We start from the raw sequence: 19,819 nt of genomic DNA, 5'->3' as shown, positions 1-19,819 counted from the left end.
CTTGTACGAGGCTGGCTGGGGCGCCATCTTGGCCTTGGCCCCTGCACCCTCCCCGGGCTGGAGGTGGGGGCCCTCTGCAGTGGCACCCCAGCCTCCCAGGCCATCTTATCAGAGAAAGGCATTTTATTCTTCGAGATCAGGCAGCCAGGACCCACAGAGCTGTTTTTCCTCCATTGTGCAAGCATGACAAATCATTAATTTTTGATTGATTTGCTTAGAATTATGGGCGCCCCAGCATTCTTTCCGCCGCCAAACAGCTGTATAACAAATGAATACATCAGTGTGCACAAAAGATTGGAGATCTAAGAGAAGCAATTACAGTGGCCACCCTCCCCCACTCTCACCCCTTCCCGGGCAGTGAAGGGGGAAATTTTTACCAGAAATTCCTCAAGTGGCTTAAAAAAAATTGCCTTTTTGTAATTGAATTAAATCTTTATCTCTTCATCTTTAGCTGCTGATTTCCAAACACACAGCTGTTCCCCACACGCGTGGGTTCTATGCTCTAGGAGGAATCCTTAATAATGAAATTTCAACTTGTGAATTAAAACCGAAAGGGGAAAAAAAGGGGGGGGGAAGCAAATTCAGCCCCTCCTTTTTTTTCTTTTTAAGAAAAAAATTTTTTTATTTGGTCGCTACTATTCCTTTAAGGTTTTGGAGCCGTACCAGTGCACTAAATGTGACCTCCATAACTTTTAAATTAAGAATTTATGCTGGCTTGAAATTTATGAAATATTTCAGCATGAAAGAAAGCCTTTTTCCCTCAGGAAAATTGAGCAATAAATCACAGTACTGTGGATTTACTGCCCGAGAGCCAGCGAGAGATAGGATTTTTTTTTTTTTTTTGCTTCATTCTGGAAAAAAAAATGTAATCATATAAGACAGCTTAGCTGCTATCCTCCCACTCTCTAGAATTTTTAATTTCAGCTGTTTCTGCTTGGATTTATTTCCAATATTCCTGCTCGGCTTTTCAATTTCCTCAGTTATTAAATTTTAATTCAGTGCATTAGCATTTAAATTAAAAAAGGGTTTATTTTATCGAAATCGTTGGCCAGCCCCCATCCCGTAGCACACGAATTGCCTGTTTCTGCCATTTGCACAAAATGTGAAATGCAGCTAATGTCTTACAACTTACATTTGCACAAATTTAGAAATAAAATTTCTGGGTTTGGAATAATATTTTCTTTCCAAGAAAACCCTTAATAAGAGAATGGAAAAGAACAACTTAACATTCATTTGGGAGGGAAGGAGAGAGCTGAATGGCACCAAAAATAGCCTTGCTCAGGTCCTGGGGCGAAGCTGGTACAGAAGAAATCGGATGGGCTGGAAAAGGGGGCTGGGCACCTGCACCCAGCCACATCAGATGGAGAAGGACAGCTCCCCAAGGGTCCTCTGTCCCCTACCTTTTATTTGCCACCACAGGATCTGGTTCAGGTTGGATAAGCTCAATATGGAATGATACGGGTGAAAGGAGTAGCGACTGGGGGGATGATCTGATTTAACCCTCGTCCCCCCCCCCTTGTTGAAGGTTCCAGATGATACCCACACAGAGCCCAGGCAGGAAGCTCCATCCTTCAAGACCTCATTGTCCAGGGACTGAATATGCCAGTGCCACAAAGCTGTGTAGGAGTTCTCGTTACTGAGACAGTGATTCAGTGTACCTGGCCTGGGCCTCATGCTGTGTTCTGTGTTGGTCTGACAGGTTCCACTACAGATGGTCATGGGGCATCCTGGGTCTGTGGGTGGTTTGGGGGGACATTCTTGATGCTCCACATCCTTGCTGCCGAGGATTCTGGGCAGACCCTTGTCACTCAAAGGGAGGACCTATGGACCAGTCCTGGCTGTCCCTGCAATTTGCTTATTCATCATGGACTTTTGAACTCACTGCCCTGTTACTCTGTGCCTCGGTTTCCTGGACCCAATAAATGGCAGTTTCCACTGCTGTGTGTGGAGTTGTTAGTGATTCTTACTGCATCCCTGCCGGCACAGCGTGTTTTGAGCTTGTTGCCTCATTTATGTTATCTTGGCTACATCCCCCTGTGGTTGGGGTGGTCGATCTTGTGGAATTGGTTTTTTGCCCTTTTACAGATGGGAAAACGGAGGTCTTGAAACTACAGGTGACTTGATGATGGCTATACAGTTCGAAAATGGCAAAGCCAAAACTGGAACTCAGACCGCTGGCCTCAGTGCCATGCCCTTAAACTTCACTTGAAACTGAGAATCCGTCAGATCGCACTGTTGGAGGTGAGAAGGTAGGATGAGGCTGAGTTGCTGTGGTCATCACTGGGGTTAGACCCTTATGGCCCAGGAAAATGGTGATGTCGTAGTTGAACTGGATTGAGTCAGGGAGGATCACTGCCATGTGTTTATGAGGATACTGGTGAGGAAGCCTGGTGTGGAATGGAGCTCCACAGTGGGAATGGGTGCTCTTGACTGTGTGAGTCTTGGATCCAGCTGGGAGAGCTGTTCCTAGTCATTAAAGTCAAACTTACACAAATTTGCCAGCCACAGCCTTCCCAGGGTATACTCCTTCCTCGCGGCTGCAGGTCCTAGTGCCGCTGCCATCTTTATCTCTTCCTCCAGTGGTTGTTGTACTGTCATCACCTGTATCTCTTCTCCAACGGCTCCAGTCCCCTATGCCGTGAGCTTGGTGTCTTCCTCCAGTGGTTGTACTTAACAAGTGCCACTACCTTCTCTCTGCTGAAGGATTTGTCTTGACAACTTTCTGGGAAAAAAAAAAAAATTAGCAGTTTTTCTCTATTTGATAAAAATGCTAGAAAGCAGAAAAAGATGTCCTACCAGTGATGGGGAGTGAAAGTATCATCAGTTCCATAAAAAGAAGCAAGGGTGACAATGATCAGATGGATACTGGGAGCTGATCACCTCTGTAAATTTGGGAAAGAAAAGGTCACAAAAGACAACTTTAAAAATTTGTACAAAATACTGAAAGTACACATCCAGAGTTCAGTCCAAGAGAGAAAAGATCATTTGAAATTTTATATCTCAGGAAGGGCAAGAGTGCTGTGGTATCAGCATCTCATATGGGTGCCGGTTCCAGTGCTCAACTTCTGATGCAGCTCCCTGCTAATGTGCCAGGAAGGCAACAGAGAATTGTTCCAAGTGTACCCATGTGGAAGACCTGGAAGAAGCTCCTGGCTTTGGACCAGCCCAGCTCTAGTTATTGCAGCCATTTGGGGAGTGAACCAGCAAATGAAAGATCTCTTTGTCTCTGTTTCTCTCTCTGTGTGTGTGTGTGTGTGTGTGTGTGTTGTAATTCTGCCTTTCAAATAAATAAGTACATCTTTAAAAATAAAAGGAGAGGGTGTGGTGGCGAGATAGATCAGTGACTAAATCCTTGCCTTGCAAGTGCCAGGATCCCATATAGGTGACAGTTTGTGTCTCAGCTGCTCCACTTCCCATCTACCTCCCTGCTTGTGGCCTAAGAAAACAGTCAAAGAAGGTCCAAAGTCTTGGGACCCTGACTGCATGGGAGACTTAGAAGAAGCTCCTGGATCCTGGAGTCAGATGGGCTTAGCTCTGACTGTTGTGACTACCTGGGGAGTGAACCAGTGGATGGAAAATCTTCCTTTTTGTTTCTCCTCTCTGAAAATTTGCCTTTCCGATAAAGATAGATAGATATAGGTAGATAGATAGATAGATAGATCTTTTAAAAAGACTCTGTAGTGCAGGATTTTTACCCTTTTTCATTTCTGCCCCTCAAAGCAAAATGTTAGTAACAACTTCTGCCCATTTGCCCTGTGTGCAAGCTTTCAGGTATGCAAGAAAGAGAGGCTGTGACTGGTCCCCTCCTTTGCTCTCAGGGACCACGTGTATTTAGTTAGCATTTCCCAGGGCCTGTCTCTTGTACTGCAGTAATACACAGACATCCCATTTCTCCCTCCCTGCCTCTCCTTAATCTTTCCATCTCTGCCACATGGGAGAGGGGCTCCATGGTGCCACCCCATCTCCCAGCATGCTCTCCTGAAGTAGGTGGTGGGATGAAGTACTCCAGAGCTGGGAAAGAGGACCTTAGAGTGACCCTGACCTAGACTTATAATAACAAAACCCTCTTGGTAAGCAGCTCAAGTTCTGGGACCGTGTGTGTGTGTGTGAAGGTTAACTGTCTACCCAGAAGTGTCTCTTGGGAGGTTATCCAGGGGAGTGCATGGTGATGCCCACAAGGGCCTGTGTGTAAGGCAAGAAGAAGGGGTGGAACTGTGGAAAACCAGAATGTCAGTTTTGCTGTCTGTCATGGTGTAGGACTTGACATTACTGGATTATCCAGTCCTCTTAAAAAGGACTGGAAATCTCAAGCATTTTGAGTGAAATCCATTTCTGTTTACCTGTTGCCACTTGGCTTGCATCAAAGTCTGCTGCCTGGTTTTGCCAAATTGCAACTTCTTGTAAGCACCCATCAGAAGGGAGAGTGGGGCCCGGCGGTGTGGCCTAGCGGCTAAAGTCCTTGCCTTGAACGCCCTGGGATCCCATATGGGCGCCGGTTCTAATCCCGGCAGCTCCACTTCCCATCCAGCTCCCTGCTTGTGGCCTGGGAAAGCAGTCCAGGACGGCCCAAAGCTTTGGGACCCTGTACCCGCGTGGGAGACCCGGAAGAGGTTCCTGGTTCCCGGCTTCGGATCGGCACGCACCGGCCTGTTGCGGCTCACTTGGGGAGTGAATCATCGGATGGAAGATCTTCCTCTCTGTCTCTCCTTCTCTCTGTATATCTGACTTTGCAATAAAATAAATAAATCTTTAAAAAAAAAAAAGATGGGAGAGTGATGATTTTATTTTGGGTTCTCTGTCCTGTCTTCATAATCCTGACTTGAAAAAAGCTAGAAAACAAGAAGGGTTTTGGTACCAAGGGAACCGCAGAATTTGACCCGAGGGAATGAGGCAGGTATGGACCACAGCTGGCCCACTGGGGTGGCCTGTACATGTTTTGCCACAGCACTATTGGGGTGCTTGATTCTCTCCACCTGCCCTGCTCTCCACCTGCCCTGCTCTCCACCTGCCCTGTTGGGGTTGTTTCAATGTATGGCACATACACAGTGCTGGAAAAATTCTGGATTTGGAGTGGAAATGCGCATGTGCCAGAGTTTCAGACATGCCAGAATTTCTAACTCCAGGTGTCCTGACAAAGCCAGGGAGTGTACGTCAGCACGGGCAGGGCTACAAGCCCTGGGCACTTTCCAGAGCCACAGCCTGCTTAGGCTTGGGCTAGCGAGGACCCTTTGAGTGCCAGCCCCAGAATCAGGCTCCTAGGAGTGTGTCATTGGGTCCTCAGGAGACTTCCAGCTGCTGCCTCCACACCCAAGGCCTTGGTCTCTGCATCTGAAACCAGAATTTTATCATTTCTGCAAATTTCATTTATTCAGCCTTATCTCCCCTCCCCCACCCTCAAATAAAAGAGATTAAGAGCCAGCATTCTGATGCCTTCCCCTGTTAATGGGAGGGGCGGGGGGAAGTGGGAGGAAGGACAGAATATTTTAACATAATGGGATTTTCCCCCCTCCAGTTGGTAGGTATAAGTCTGCAGCTACTGTTTTATTGGAAATCCCAACTGAAAATAAAAGTGATGCAATTCAATCTCAGACTTAACTAGTTACTTACTTTACCCCACTGGTTTCCAGAGCGGGTGTGCTAGGTTTGTGTTGCCAGTGGGCGCTCAACTGGGTTTTAAAAGGCTGAGGAAGTGGGGGTGAGGGGAAGCGTGCTGACTCCTCCTTACCACTAGGGGCAGGCTTTCTGAGTCTGGCAACCTAGGCCAGAGGCTTATGGCCTGCGCACTGCTCAGTTAGAAGCGGGTGAGTAGCAGTGGGTAGATTGTGTCATCTATAAGCTGATGTGTTTGGGTCTCTCTTGCAGGCTGACGGAGCCAGTGGAGCCAGTGCAGCTGGAAGGAAAAGCACGCCGAGCAGGTACAGCTCTCCACTCTCCCTCCCCGCCCGTGCCTCTTTCTGGTGCTTTCTGCCTCAATTGAGTGCAGGCCAATTCTCTGGCTGAGCAGTAACTGCCCTTTGAGAATGTGAGACCATGGGCAGGTGCCTGGGACATTGATCTAAGGATGACTCATTCCGAACTGGGCCACTCATGTTGGAAGGTGCTCAGTGGTTAAGCCTAGTGCCTAGGCTTGCATCTAAGCCTGACTGTTGAGCTGTGGACTCCTGTATGGGATCGGTGGGGTGGGTAGTTCCATCTAATTCTGGAATTGGTTGGCCCATGCACTTGGGTTAAGTATTCATCTCCCTCCCACCACCCAGAATCAGTCACTCCTCAACAAGGGTAATAGGACACCCTGCTTAGTCAGTCTCTGAGTTTGTCCTCACCTTTCCAACTAGCAGGAGATGGGGAAGGAGAAGGGTCCTAAAAGGAAAGCAGGAGGCAGGAGGTAAATCAAAATCAAAGAGGTTTCCTCACTATAGTAATTGGCAGAGCCTTGACTGTGCTAATGTGCATGCCAAGGACCCACTCCCAGGGGTAGGGAGGGGAAGAGAATGCCATGTTTCTCAAATGCACTTAGCTGGGGAACCCTTTTATTAAAGTTACTCCACTGAGCATATGTTCCTTGAAACACAGTTTGCTGAAATTATCTGTGCAAAGGAGTGGTGCGTATAGCTTCATGTTGCAGGAACATCACCCTGGCACCTGCCTTGAGGAGGAAGATTGGAAATGGATTCAAATGAAGGCTGTGAGACTAGGCTGGGGCTTCCTGCGCTGTACCTGACTGTGTGTAGCTGGGCACGTGTTTCTTGCTCTGTGGGCCCTGTGGCCGCTTGGTCTGTTAGCTCTGCCAGTATAGCTTAAAAGTAGCCCTGATCGCTACAGCCCAAACTGCATCCGACCTGAGAACTCAGCAGGTGCTTGTAACGCTCTCTGCATTGCTCTTCCCTCAAGCTGTGTCCTCTCAGCTCTGCTTTCAGCCTCCCTCTCAGAGCAGCACTGCCTCATCACCCTGCTCTTAGTCCTCAGGGCTTTGCCTGAGGCCTTTGTAGTCCATGTGCACCCTCAGCTGTTGCATTCCTTTCTGTAGCTTTTCTTCTGTCCCTTCTTGAGTGCCACCAGCTAGGGCAGGGACCATTACACCTGCGTCGTGCACTTGCTGTGGGCCTGGTCCCACACAGGCCTTCTGCAGTCATGTTCACGGAATGCATACTCCAATGAGAAAGGGAATGGTGTAGGCTGGAGCGGATGGGTAGAGCCCAGACAGTGGTGAGTTGGAAGGCCCTACGGCCTGTGGATGTGGGTGGTGATGGGATCAGCCATGGGGTCAGCAGCTGCCTAACATCTCGCCTCGCTGCCTGGTGTGGAATTGGGGTGAAATCAGTGTACGAGGCTGTGGCCTGCCAGGCAGTGGCAGTCCTCAGCCCAGTGACATCTGCAGTAGCTTCTCGGACCAGAAACCACAACCGCAAGGACCTTGGCATTTGTCTGGTTATACCCATGGAGAGACTAAGAGCCGTGGGAGCATCCATCATATAAGGAGCATGTGGTCTTATTTTAGTATATGTGCTGCTGAAGCAAGCACAGTATGTGGTCTTGAACTTAACACAGCAGGTACTTTCTCTACTCAGCAACACTGTGCTGAAGCAACGGCCCAGCTGCCTATCCCAGGCACCTCCCATGTGTGTTGTGCACCAGTGGTGGAAGAATCCATGCTGTGTGCTGAGTGTCTGGGTGGATTTAATGTTTGCTTATTCTCCCAGCAGACAATGGACTACATTATAGATGCAAACACTGTTCAAAGTACTGAGTCCACAGCAGTGAGTAGAAACCAATTGCAGGGCCTGCTGCGATAGCCTAGTGGCTAAAGTTCTTACCTTGCATGCACCAGGCTCCCATATGGGCACCGGTTCTAATCCTGACAACCTGGCTTCCCATCCAGCTCCCTGCCTGTGGCCTGGGAAAGCAGTCAAGGATGACCCAAAGCCTTGGGACCCTGCACCCACGTGGGAGACCTGGAGAAAGAAGCTGCTGGCTACTGGCTTCAGATCAGTAGCCACTTGCAGCCACTTGGAGAGTGAATCAGTGGATGGAAGATCTTCCTCTCTATCTCTCCTGCTCTCTGTATATCTGACTTTCCAATAAAAATAAATAGATCTTAAAAAAAAATCAGTTGAACCCATCCCTCGTTCCTCTCATGGGGAGGTGGTCCTGCCCTCACTCTAATGCAGGCATCTCCCTATACCAGCATCTCTGGTGATTGTAGTCAGAGCCTGACAGGCAGGTTTTGTCACAGGGGTAGTTTCCATAGCTCTCAGTTGCGTATTATCAGCCTTAGGCTATGGTTGATGGTAGAAGGCTAGGATTGATTAGAGATGTCTGCCCAGTCAGGGGAGGAGGAGAGTGGTAGGTGTGCCACCTGCAAGGTTTCTTCATGGAAAATGTGTACCATGGAAAAGAAAATGCATGGATTTCAAAATTATTTGCACCATAATAGCCTTACCTTTTAATCCTGTTGTCCATGAACTTTTTTTTTTTAAAGATTTATTCATTTTATTACAGCCAGATATACACAGAGGAGGAGAGACAGAGAGGAAGATCTTCCGTCCGATGTTTCACTCCCCAAGTGAGCCGCAACGGGCCGATACGCGCCGATCCGATGCCGGGAACCAGGAACCTCTTCCGGGTCTCCCACGCGGGTACAGGGTCCCAAAGCTTTGGGCCGTCCTGGACTGCTTTCCCAGGCCACAAGCAGGGAGCTGGATGGGAAGTGGAGCTGCCGGGATTAGAACCGGCGCCCATATGGGATCCCGGGGCTTTCAAGGCGAGGACTTTAGCCGCTAGGCCACGCCGCCGGGCCCGTCCATGAACTTTTGAAGTATCCTTCTGTCTGGTCCCTTTGACTAACTAGCCTTGCTTTGAGTCCCAGACAAGCCATGGCTGGGCCTCATGTTATCACCATAGCATCAGATTATACACCAATAAGGGCCAGCCCATGCTCTAGAGCCGTGTATAACATGAGGCATAAAGACAAGATTTCAGGTAACATTGGCAATGATTTTGTCAAGCTCTGAGCTAAGTGATTTATAGCTATTCACTTATTAATTTTATGGAATCACTGTAGCTATGCTATGAGGAAGGTACTCAACATTATTCCCATTCACAGATGGGGAAGCTGAAACAGAGCTCATTGGCCTGTGACTGCCTAGGTGGCATATGGGTGGCATATGGGTGCCAGTTTGAGTCCCAGCTGTTCCACTTCTGATCCAGCTCTATGTGTATGGCCTCGGAAAGCAGTGGAGGATGGCCCAAGTCCTTGGGTCCCTGCACCCACATGTCACACTGAGCAGCTCTAGGCTCCCAGCTTCTGTTCAGCTCAGCTCTGGCCATTGCGGCCATTTGGGGAATGAACCAACAGGAGGAGGACTTCTCTATCTGTCTCTTTCTCTCCGTGTAAAATCTGCATTTCAATAAAAATAAATGGATCATTTTTTGAAAAAATTGATGGAAGTATATGTAAAGGAACATTTATTTTCATGTCAAAGAGTTTTGAAACCCATGCAGACTTTTCATAACATGCATTTTCCTTCACTGATGTTTTTGAAATCTGTCTGCTTGCATCTCAGATTTTTATACCCTGATAACCTTATCTTTGAAATCTTCCCCTTTTATTTGAAAAACAGAGTTAGGGCTCCCATCTAGTGGTTCATTCTGGACCCAAGCTGGGAGCTGCAACTCAGATGGTAACAGGAATGTGATTACTTGACCTGTCTCCTGTACCTTCCAGGAAGCTGGAATTGGAAGCTGGAGCTGGATGTCATATTTCCATGAACTTTTCAAATATCTTTGTGAATACTGTGATGTGATGGCGAGAGGTTCGGCCTGAGAGCTGAACAATGTGTTACACACCAAGAGAGCAGTAGTGGCAAGTGGCCTCAGCTGACACCACTGGTGAATCTGAGCATGGCTGGTGGAGTTTAGACTGACAGACACTTTGCGTATCATGAGAGCTCCTTATGCATCTGTTTTGGGAGGGGAAATGAAGCCCCTAACATACTCCATAGTCAGAATAAGCATGCCTGGCCTTGAATAGGAATGACCTTGAGGGACCTCCAACCCTCTGCCCCCGCGGCTGCATAGCCTGCTGTGTTATTACATCAGGATCTGTTTTCATCCCAGCGCCTTCCTTTTGGCCTGGAACACATAGTTTTGTTATTTCTCCAGAGGACTGCTGGCGAAACCCCAAAACCAACAGCATGGCTGCTAAGGAATTAGTGTTAAATTGAGGGGGACAAGGAGAGGTGGTGTTTCTGAGCTTAAGAAACAACCAAATGTGGTTTGGTTTACTTCCCTGTAACCCTACCTGGGTTGATTTTACAAGGCCAGTGATCCCAGCACTTGAGGTTAATGCGGCCCTGGTGTGCAGGTTACAAATCACGTAGCGCAACTATGGCCAAGCCTCACTTGTGCTAAGGGGCACCGGGGTTGTGGGGATCTTAGCTGTGGAAAATTCTAAAGGAAATGCAGCTTTTAGAATAATCAAGTGAGTACAGTCACAGGCTTGTGGCCAGGATGAGTTAGGCTATTTCTTCTTGGTCAGCCAAGGGTTGGCAGAGCTTGAAGGATTTTGTAGATAACTTGGTCCAACCCTCTGATTTTTGAAGATAAGGAGATTGGAGACAGGAGCAGTTCAAGGACTCATTTGTTCATTGCCTAATGAGTGAATGGGTCCCTTTAGATGTGCAGGTTGTGGTGAGAGAAAAACCAGGCCTCATTCATTCACTGCATGAATGTTCACTGAGTGCCTGCTGTGTGTTGGGTCGTGTCTCAGGTGCTGCACAAAGAGCAAACACCATCCTGGAAGCCACTGCCTACTGAGACTCTAGTGAGAATGGAACTGATACAGACAGTCGTGGAGGTGTGTGCTCAGCAGATGGTAACGAGCCCCACTGAGTGATGGGCAGCTGGAGAGGGTGTCACCCCTGTAATCTGGGGTGGTTCAGGAAAGGCATTGGTGGGAAAGGAACCCTTGAAGAAGCACCTGAAAAGCCATGAGGCACACAGGCAAGCAGTCATTCGAAGGAACTGCATTTCAGGCAAAGGGCTCAACAGGCGCAGGTGTCCTGGGGCGGGAGTGTGTCTGTTGCAGTGCAGCAGCAGTAGGAAGGTCCCTGTGGCTGTGTGTGTGGGCTCTCAGAGATGGTCCTTGGGGCTTTGGCTATTACTCTGTGTGAGATCAGGAGCCCGTTGGAGATGTTGAGTAGTGAAGTGTCACAGTGTGGCAGCCAGCAGAAAACACAGTGGGGCAGGAGTTTTCAGAGATGGTATGTGAGCAGCCCCGGTAGTGATAGATGGTAATGAGCCCCACTGAGTGAGGGGGACCTCCTTTTCAGCGAAGGATTGTTATGTACCCAATATCCAAAAACTTGCTTCTTGGTTCAGGCTGGTCCTTGGGTGGGCAGGCACACACCTGTGGCCACACTTATTCCTCCGTGCTGCCCTTCATTCCTTGCCCACACTGGTGGGCATCTTCCTCATCTTCTAAAGCCTTGCTTAGCCGAGTCAGCTTAGCCCAGAGCTGAAGATCCCAGGCTGCTAGGTCCAGATCTGTGTCCTGGGTGTATGACATGGGAGTGGGACCTGGAGCTAGCGCCCTCACCTGTCAGTGTTTCTCATCTGCAAAGTGGGTAGATATTAGCACCTGTCTAGTATTATCCGTGAGGATTAAGTGTAATCATGTGTAGTTCCATAGGAGGTGTTCGATAAAACATTTATTTCTATCACCATGGTATTAGGTTTCAGTTCCTAAGAGTAGGTGTCAGAGCCTGGTCATCAGGGAGGGAGTGGCAATGGAGCGTGGGTTTATTAGTTGCCCACCACAGTACACCCACTCTGTCTTGCAGCCTCCCATACCTTATTGAATCCTCCCAGCAGCCCTCTTAATTAGTGACTGCTCCCCCTCACCCAACTTTTTTTTGAAGGGAACTGATTTGTCGAAGGTTATCCAAGTAGTAAAATGTCTTTGATTCTAGCTGAGTCTTACCCTCAACCAGTGTACCATTTAATTTGATAACCATATGTGTACAGCTTATTTATTTATTTAGTTGAAAGTCAGAATTAGATCGAGATCTTCCATCCACTGGTTTACTCCCCAGATGGCTACAACAACTGGGGGCCAGGTTGGGCCAAAGGTCGGAATTTCTTTTGAGTCTTCCACATGAGTACAGGAGCCCACACACTTTGGCCGTCTTCACTGCTTTTCCAGATGTATCAGCAGGGACCTGGATCAGAAATGGAGCAGGTAGGACTCAAATGGCACCCTTCAGGATGTGGACATTGCAGGTTCAGTCTGCATGCTCTAATGGCGGCCCTCATAATTATTCTTGAAATAACATCTTTTCTGGTTAACTTTTGGTTTTCAGTAGGAAAAGAAAAGCATCCCTGAACCAGTGAATTTCATGGATATATTTCACAGTAACAGCTGGTCCCGTGCTGGCCAATGCACAGTATGGGGTTGACAGCATGAATTACTGGAAAACCAAATGTGCTTGATCAGAACACAGCTTCCTCTCAAGCTTAAGGTCATATCCATGAGTGGATCTCAGGCAGACATGATTCCTAGAAATGTGTGTCCTCCGCCAGACAAACTCTGGACAGTCTTCACAGAAGTCATGAAGAGCAGCATCTTGACTCACTGCCAAGGTTCACATACTTCGTCCGAAGAGGCCAGTTCCTGGTGCTGGTGGGCACAGCTCGCTCAATGCTTGTTGTTCCACCTGACTATACATGGGGCAGATTGTGGATGGCTCACCTCCAGCCTTTGCTGTGCCCTCTGGACACTGCCACAGAAATGCAATTCCTAGCAGCTCATGGACATCACAGATTGGAGTGATTTTTGGCAAAGGCTCCTTGGAGTGGTCTAGCAAAGGAGGACTGTGGGGGTCTCCGGGGAGCCTGTGTGACACCTGTGCAGCAGAGCTCTCCCACTTGTGCTCCCAAAGGAAAGTGCTTCTGGAGCACCTGTGGTCACTGGTGCTGAGCATTCCCAGTCGTCCTGCCTTGTCCTAAAGGAGCCTCAGGGAGGACCCGACCTGTGGCTTCACTGGGAGTGGTTTGGTTACTCAAGGACTTCCCATAGCCTCTTCCTCCTGATCAGTAGAGGCCACAGTTCCTGCTTCATGTCTACCTTCTTGATCACTCTTGCCTGCCCCTCGTGCAGAGGTCTGACTGCAGCATGCCTCATCATCCTTCTACCTGCCACCTCATGGAGGGTGATCATACCTGCCCCTGCTATTGCTTTCTTAGGTGCTAAGAAGCTCTCCTCTGCTTTCCTGTGTGATTTTCCATTGTTGACCCAAGAGTGTGTCATTCTCAGAGTTTGAACAAACTCTCTTCATCTTTTCTCTGATGAGTGTCTGGTAGGGATGGGAGAAAAGAGTAGAGCAAGTGCAGGCAAAACATTCCCTAAGTCAGAAATCTGAAAAGTTCCAAAATCAGACTTTCTGGATACCAGCATAACCTCCACAAGCAGAAAATTCCACGGTGTGAAATTTTGTTGCCTGCGTAAAATTATTTAAAATAGTGTATAAAATTACCTTTGGGCTGTGGATATAGATACATATGAATTTAGTTGTTTAGACTTGAGTCCTATCCCCAGGATTCCTTATTGTGTAGATACAGTTATTCCAGAACCTAAAAAACATCTGAAATCTGACAGCCTTCTGGTCCCGGGCATTTCCAAAAGGTCTACTCCCCCACACACACCCAATCCTGCTGTTGTATGTGGGCCATGCTGATGCTTGCACACTGCTGTGCTTTCATCTGTTAAGCACCCTCCGTGGCTGGTGCTAACTGCTCTCCTGCTTTGCCTGTGAATATAGGAAGGTGCAGCCATCCCCAGATGCTTGGAACTGCTGGACCATGTGGTTCGCAGAGTCTGGTTCTTGTGTCTCTGGCAGTGACCCACAGGGTTCGCTCGTGTCCACAAAGTGCTACGGACACAGTTGCCTGGCTCCTGGCTTCACTCTGTTACCTGCTAGTCTCAAGGGCTGGTAGCTGGCAGGTAGAGAGGAGGCCACCGTGGCAGGAGAGACAATGAGACCCCAGCAAGGACAGGACCATCAGAGAGCCAGGGGAGGGGTTGGTTAGCATGTCACAGCCTAGGCAGGAGATGAGGGTGGTGGTTGGGAGCAGTGTATTTACACGTCTATGAGGGTTTGGGGGTAGCCTCTCTCCTCCTTGATCCAACATGAACCTGTTGCTGCCTCTTCTGCTCCCACCTACCCATTGAGGGGACACTCCCTGGATGAGAGTCCTGGGTTTGTGGTGTCTCGGTGCTGTGAGAGTGGGGACACAGCTAGGGGATAGTGTATGTCACTAACAGATCTAAGTGATGCCACTGCACGACCTGTTGGAAAGCAAAAGCAAGGTGTGTTGAATGTGCTGCTGGCAGGAACTCAGTAATGACGGCCCAGCCTCCCACATTCCCTGACACCTGTGAAAGAAGGTCCCAGTTTTTGACAGAGAGCTTCAGCCTGCTGCACTGTGGAGTATGTGCCTGAACAGGGCTGCCCTGGGCTTGTGCTCGCCTCCCAGCCCACTTTAGGCTTCAGTGAACAAGAATTTACCTTCAGTATTTCCAACTTAACATATCCTCCCCTGCCCCCAATACACATACCAGAGATGCCGTGTTACCCCGTCTTGTGGCTGACTGACAGCGTGCATTGAGACAAACTAAATGCCTACAGGTGACCTCAAGCATTGTAGATTATTTTTTAATTTCTCGATTGTTAGGGAGTATGTAATAGGTTACTAGTTTTAACCTGTTAGTCTTGCTCTCTTCTGCTTGACTGTGTATTAAAATATATAAGTGGTGCATGACACAAGTAAAAGTGTAAGTAATTTCGAGGCGTGTTAAGGCCTAGGTGGTGAAGAGTGGGCCTGTAGCCTGGTGATACAGATCTCGGGCATCACCCCTGACCATCTCTGGACCCTGCGCTGTTGCCTCCATGCTTCCCCTTGGCCCTCCCAGGCTCATGGGGGAGCTGTGACCCCGCTCTCCCATTGTGATGGCTGTCCTCACTAGTCCAAATGGGAGACTGTCCATCAAAGGATGCATCTGAACGTGGCTGCCACTGGAGGCCACCCCAGGGAGGTTTAAAGTGCACCTGCAAGCATCTTCCTTTGGGAAGAGACTGGACATTTTGCATTTGTTACTGTGCCATGTTAGGCCTTCAGCACATGCCCAGTTCTGCCTGGATCCAGCAGGAGGCAAGGGAGTGCTTCTCCATTTCTTGGAGCCACTGGGTCTTCCAGGCATGTATTTGTTCATTCATTGAACAGGTGTGATGACTATTTTTTTTCTTGCTACGTTCTACTGATTTTTCTCTTTGGAGGCCAGGCTTTGGAGTCAGGCAGAATCCTGCTTCTTCACTCAAAGGGGGAAGTCACTTTGCTTCTGTGATCCTTCATCTCGTTTCTGTACCAAGACTGCCTCCTGTAGAAGACATTACATGTGACCTTGTGACCTTGAGACCTTGTGTACCTGGCCAGTCGGGAGTGCAGGAGATATCACAGCTGCCTGTGTGCTCCCTTTGTATGTTGTGCGTGCCGTTCTCACTAGTGGCCTTACTGCTAGCATCACATCTGGCCTGTGTGCTAGTGTCCTCACGCCTGGGCATCTTCCCTAGAAGCCATTCAGCAGGCCTTGGTGACACCTAACCAGTGGCCCAGGCATAAGACTGCAAATGCAGGGGGAAGAAAGCTCTTGTCCCTGAACATCTCCCAGAGGCACAAGGAATTCATCAGAAGGTAGATTGAGAGTGTGGGCCGGGGCCTGATACAAACAGAGAGGGGTATGTTTTCAGGACTGCTGGGCTGAGAGTGCACGCTCTTGGATGGTTGCTGACACTGCCATCCATCTCTTGGGAGTCCCACCTCCTTGTGAAAACCTGCATCCTGAAAGAGGATGTTGGAGCATTATCCCAGGGCACTGTAGTCAGCCTTTCGCTGCTATAGTAACACACTGGGGGCAGCCTGACCTTATAAAGCAAGGAGGTTTATATTGGCACGTGACTCCAGAGCTGCAGGTCTAGGAGCCTCATCTGGTGAGGACTTCCGCTGGCCAAGTCCCAGGGTGCTGCCAAGAACCACAAGGCGTCCACATGTTTCTGTCTCTCCTGATGGAACCAGCAGGATTCAGTCGTAGAGAATCCATCCTAAAGTCCTAATCTGATCTAATCTCTGTTCTCTCTAAGCACTGTTGCTGGATTAAGTCTCCGCCCTCTTTGAACTATTCACTGACGTCTCTGGGAGCTAAGCTGTGAGTTCAGGAGCCAAATTGTAAACCAGGGCCTCAGACTGTCCCATCATGGCATTTCAGAAAATAGGAAGGCCAAATTATGTTTGAGAAAGGATAAAGAAGAAGCAGACACTCCAGACGGAAACATCACTCACACAACCTGTGTTGTCCCTAGGGCTTGATGAGCCAGACATGCTGTTTTGGGTCTTCAGTGTTAACTGAAGTAGGGAGACCTCTGATGATGGTGGTGATGGGTGAGCTGCAGAAAAGGCTCACCTGAATCCGGCTGCAGGTGCCTGTAGCCGTGCTGGCGTTGACCTTTCCTGGGCTTCTTCCAGACTCTCTGGTATCATGGGCCACTCGTCAGCCGTTGCTCCAATAGCAGTGAACCAAGAGACCAAGTCCCATCCCCCAGTTGCTCATATTCTAATTAAGGAAACAGAACAGAAAATGGACAAAAAGGAGTAGCTGTGTATGAGGGGACTTGCAAATGTTTGTGGAAAATGCAATTAAAAGATACATTTATCTTTGTGCAAAAGTGCTTTGGAACGCATCCCTAGTTTTTTGGCTGATGTTCCTTTTCCATGAAGTGTTGAAGACCTTTTGTGTGTTAGATGAGTAAATACAGAAGACCCATAAATGAGCACCATGCTTGGCTGAGAGTAGCAGCACTGCTCTGACTGTTGTGTCAAGTCCAGAACCTCTTGTATCTATGTCCACACTCACTCCAAGGTGATCAGAACAAGTTTTACAGTGTTGGGTGCTTGCGTTCAAGTGACCGTTTGTTTATGCAACATTGACCCCTTCCCCATCTCAAGTGCAAGAGTGGGTATGCCAAGTATCATGACATGAAACGTGGGGAGCCTACTGGCTGGTACTGCATGTCTGTGCCATAGTGCATGGAGGGCTGAGTACTGCCTGTAGTTTTTAGGCATCCACTGGGGTCGTGGAAGGTGTCTGCCACAGAGGAGAGGAGACTGACAGTACTACCAACTGGGTAGCTTTAGTCACTAGGAATTTACTCTTTGTTCTTAGGACCAGAGGCCCCAAGCTCAGCTGTTGGCAGGGTGTCACCTGTTCTTTGCCTCTTGCTGTCCCTGCTGGCTGGCAGCATTCTTGGACTTCCTCTCTCCTACCTCTGCCAGTACATTGCCTCCTCCTGCTGTCCTGCTCTGTCTCAAGTCTCCCTTAGTCTGACTCTTACAAGGGACACTTGTTACTGCACTTAGGGTCCACTTATACAGTGGATGGCTGAGCTTAATGCAGATTCCTAACCTCATTCTATATGCAAAGATCCTTTGTCCAAGTAAGATCTGTGGTCTCAGATTCTAGGGACTAGGACATGGGACATCACGCCCCCCCACTACCTACAGGAAGCAGCTCAAATGTGTGTGCATCAGGTATAAAGCAAACCTGTGCCTCTTGGGGATGCAGGGAGAGGAGGGGTCTTAGGGCCCTACCCAGCAACATCTTCCCTTGTGTGGCCTCTGGGGAATCAGAGCCACTACTTGGGAACCCCTGTCCCTTCAAGGAACCCATTTTGGGAAACACATTCTTAGAGAAAGGTGAGGTCTCTTAAGGCCCTCCAGGGGCAGGGTCCCATTTGGTCTGGTGTAGGCGGTAACCAATGGCCACAGACAGCAAGTACTTAGGGGAAAATATCCTTTTAGTGCCCAACTTTGGATTTTATGGTGAAGTGTGACTTGGGTTAAATATAAAATTCATAGCATATCTTGAGCAACTATTTTGTCGTTATCTATATATAAATCTATTTTACAGCGACACAAATAGAATAGATTATGGAGTGTCAGTGTGGAGATAGATTCCAAGTGCTTTTTCACTAATATACCTAATGATTCGTGCTGAGAATATCCAAGGGCTCCACTGTACATTTAAATGGATATAATTAAAATAATGAGCTCTATTTTAAAAAATGATATATGAAAAAAAAATTTAAGGAAGTTAGAAGAAGCTGCACCACTAATTCAAAGTGATATAAGTACTTCTGCGATCCCATTGTTATTAGGACACCTAATTAAATACAGAGCATTTGAGAAAAGCAACATTTGGGCTTGTAAATCTAGAGTGCCAAAGTTGGGGTGGGCGGGGGGGGGGAGGAAGAGGAAGAAGTGGCCTATGCCCTTGGCACAGGGAGGCTTGGGGGTGTCACATTGAGGACATGGTGGGTAGGTGTGTGCCTGGGGGCGGGAAATCATGGCTCCTGCGGCTCCTGCTTTCTGTAGCTAAGGCAGGAGTCTGGCTGGTCGCACAGTCACAGCTGTATCTGTAGGTGTGGCTCTGATTTGCGTGGGGTGGAGGGGGACCTAGGAGCAGCTGCCTTCCGGTGAGAAGCAGTCATTCCCTGCCCTCACCTCAACCTCCGGGTGTAGCAGGTCCTCCAGTGACCTGAGCTGCTCCAAGCCCAGTGCCTTTGGAGCGGGGCCTCTGGCCCCATGTTCTTACGATGCCCTTGCCTGTTGCAGATGGATCACTGACCAACCTGCAGATGTCCTAAGGCGTCACTCTGTCCCACAGATCCTGGACAGTCACTGCAGGCTTAGGCAACCTTCCTGCTTGCCAGGAGGCAGTGTTCTTTTGGTTATGTGGCAGACAGCCTTAAGGGAGCACCTGCTGTGCACCTGGATGCACGAGACTGCCGAGGATCCCACGTCATAGAGCATATGCAGTTTTTGTCTCATAAATGGACAAGACGTTTTCAGTTAGCTGGGACTGTAAAGGAAATGAAACCGAATGGTGAGCTAGAAGCTAGAGTGAGATAGAAAAGGTGACCTGTAAACCCAGGTGAATTCACTAGCATGCAGTGAGAGAGCAGCTGGAAGAGTCACCCAGGTGAGGCCCAGGAACCATACAGCCAGGAACAGAGCCAATGGCTCCAACTCCAGCAGTCAGGGAAGGCATCCCAGAGGTCAGGCTGTCACCATGGGCCATTGTCATACAATGCCAGGTGCTGCCTTGCGATGCACCATGTGCCAGCTCCTGGCAGAACTTTTTTGTAGGTGTCCTTGCAGCAGGCAAGGGCCACGAGACCCTTTGAAGAGAAAGAGGGCAGTCTTTGCCTATGGTTGCATGGTATGCAGTGGGCAGTGGACAAGGGAGAGGGAATGCCCAGCCTGTCTGACTCTGCAGCCCCTCCCCACAACCTGAGAGCAGGAAGGGGCAAACTCTGAGTCATTGTGGTTGGGCTGGTTGCATACACTCAAGACTTGGGCCAGTCTTAGAACTTCGGCAGTGAAGAAGGCTGGAATGAGGGGACAAGGAGTGATCCTTGGCAGTGACCCATTCTGATCTCTGACTGGGGAGTCTCAGGCCAGGAAACACCGGCTTACCATGACATCCATGTAGTCCCAGCCAAGCACGTGAGAGAGAATTATGCATTTGCTCACTCCCCCAGAGGCAGCAACAGTTGGAACTGGGCTGGTCCAAAGCCAGGAGCCAGGAGCTGTTGTGGGTCTCCCACATGAGTGCAGGGTCCCAAGCACTTGGGCCATCTTTCCCAGGTGCATTAATAGAGCTGAATCAGAGGTGGAGCAGCCAGGTCACACACAAACCAGCACCCATATG

General features: G+C 48.9%; 1 protein-coding gene across 6 annotated transcripts in view; it reads left to right on the top strand.

Annotated features, from left to right (window-relative positions):
- The window catches only part of ZNF618 (zinc finger protein 618), a 155,732-nt gene that overhangs the window by 80,705 nt on the left and 55,208 nt on the right, over window positions 1-19,819 (top strand). For all 6 annotated transcript variants that reach the window (XM_058672374.1, XM_058672373.1, XM_058672372.1 and 3 more), the window contains exon 2: window positions 5,863-5,915. In XM_058672374.1, the coding sequence (XP_058528357.1) occupies window positions 5,863-5,915 (53 nt within the window). The remainder of the gene's footprint in view (window positions 1-5,862; window positions 5,916-19,819) is intronic.

This window comes from Ochotona princeps, chromosome 14 (genome assembly GCF_030435755.1).
Source record: "Ochotona princeps isolate mOchPri1 chromosome 14, mOchPri1.hap1, whole genome shotgun sequence".
In the NCBI taxonomy this organism is placed as follows: domain Eukaryota; kingdom Metazoa; phylum Chordata; class Mammalia; order Lagomorpha; family Ochotonidae; genus Ochotona; species Ochotona princeps.
Note: the sequence above shows the minus strand (reverse complement) of the source record. Positions and strands in the feature narration are given on the sequence as shown.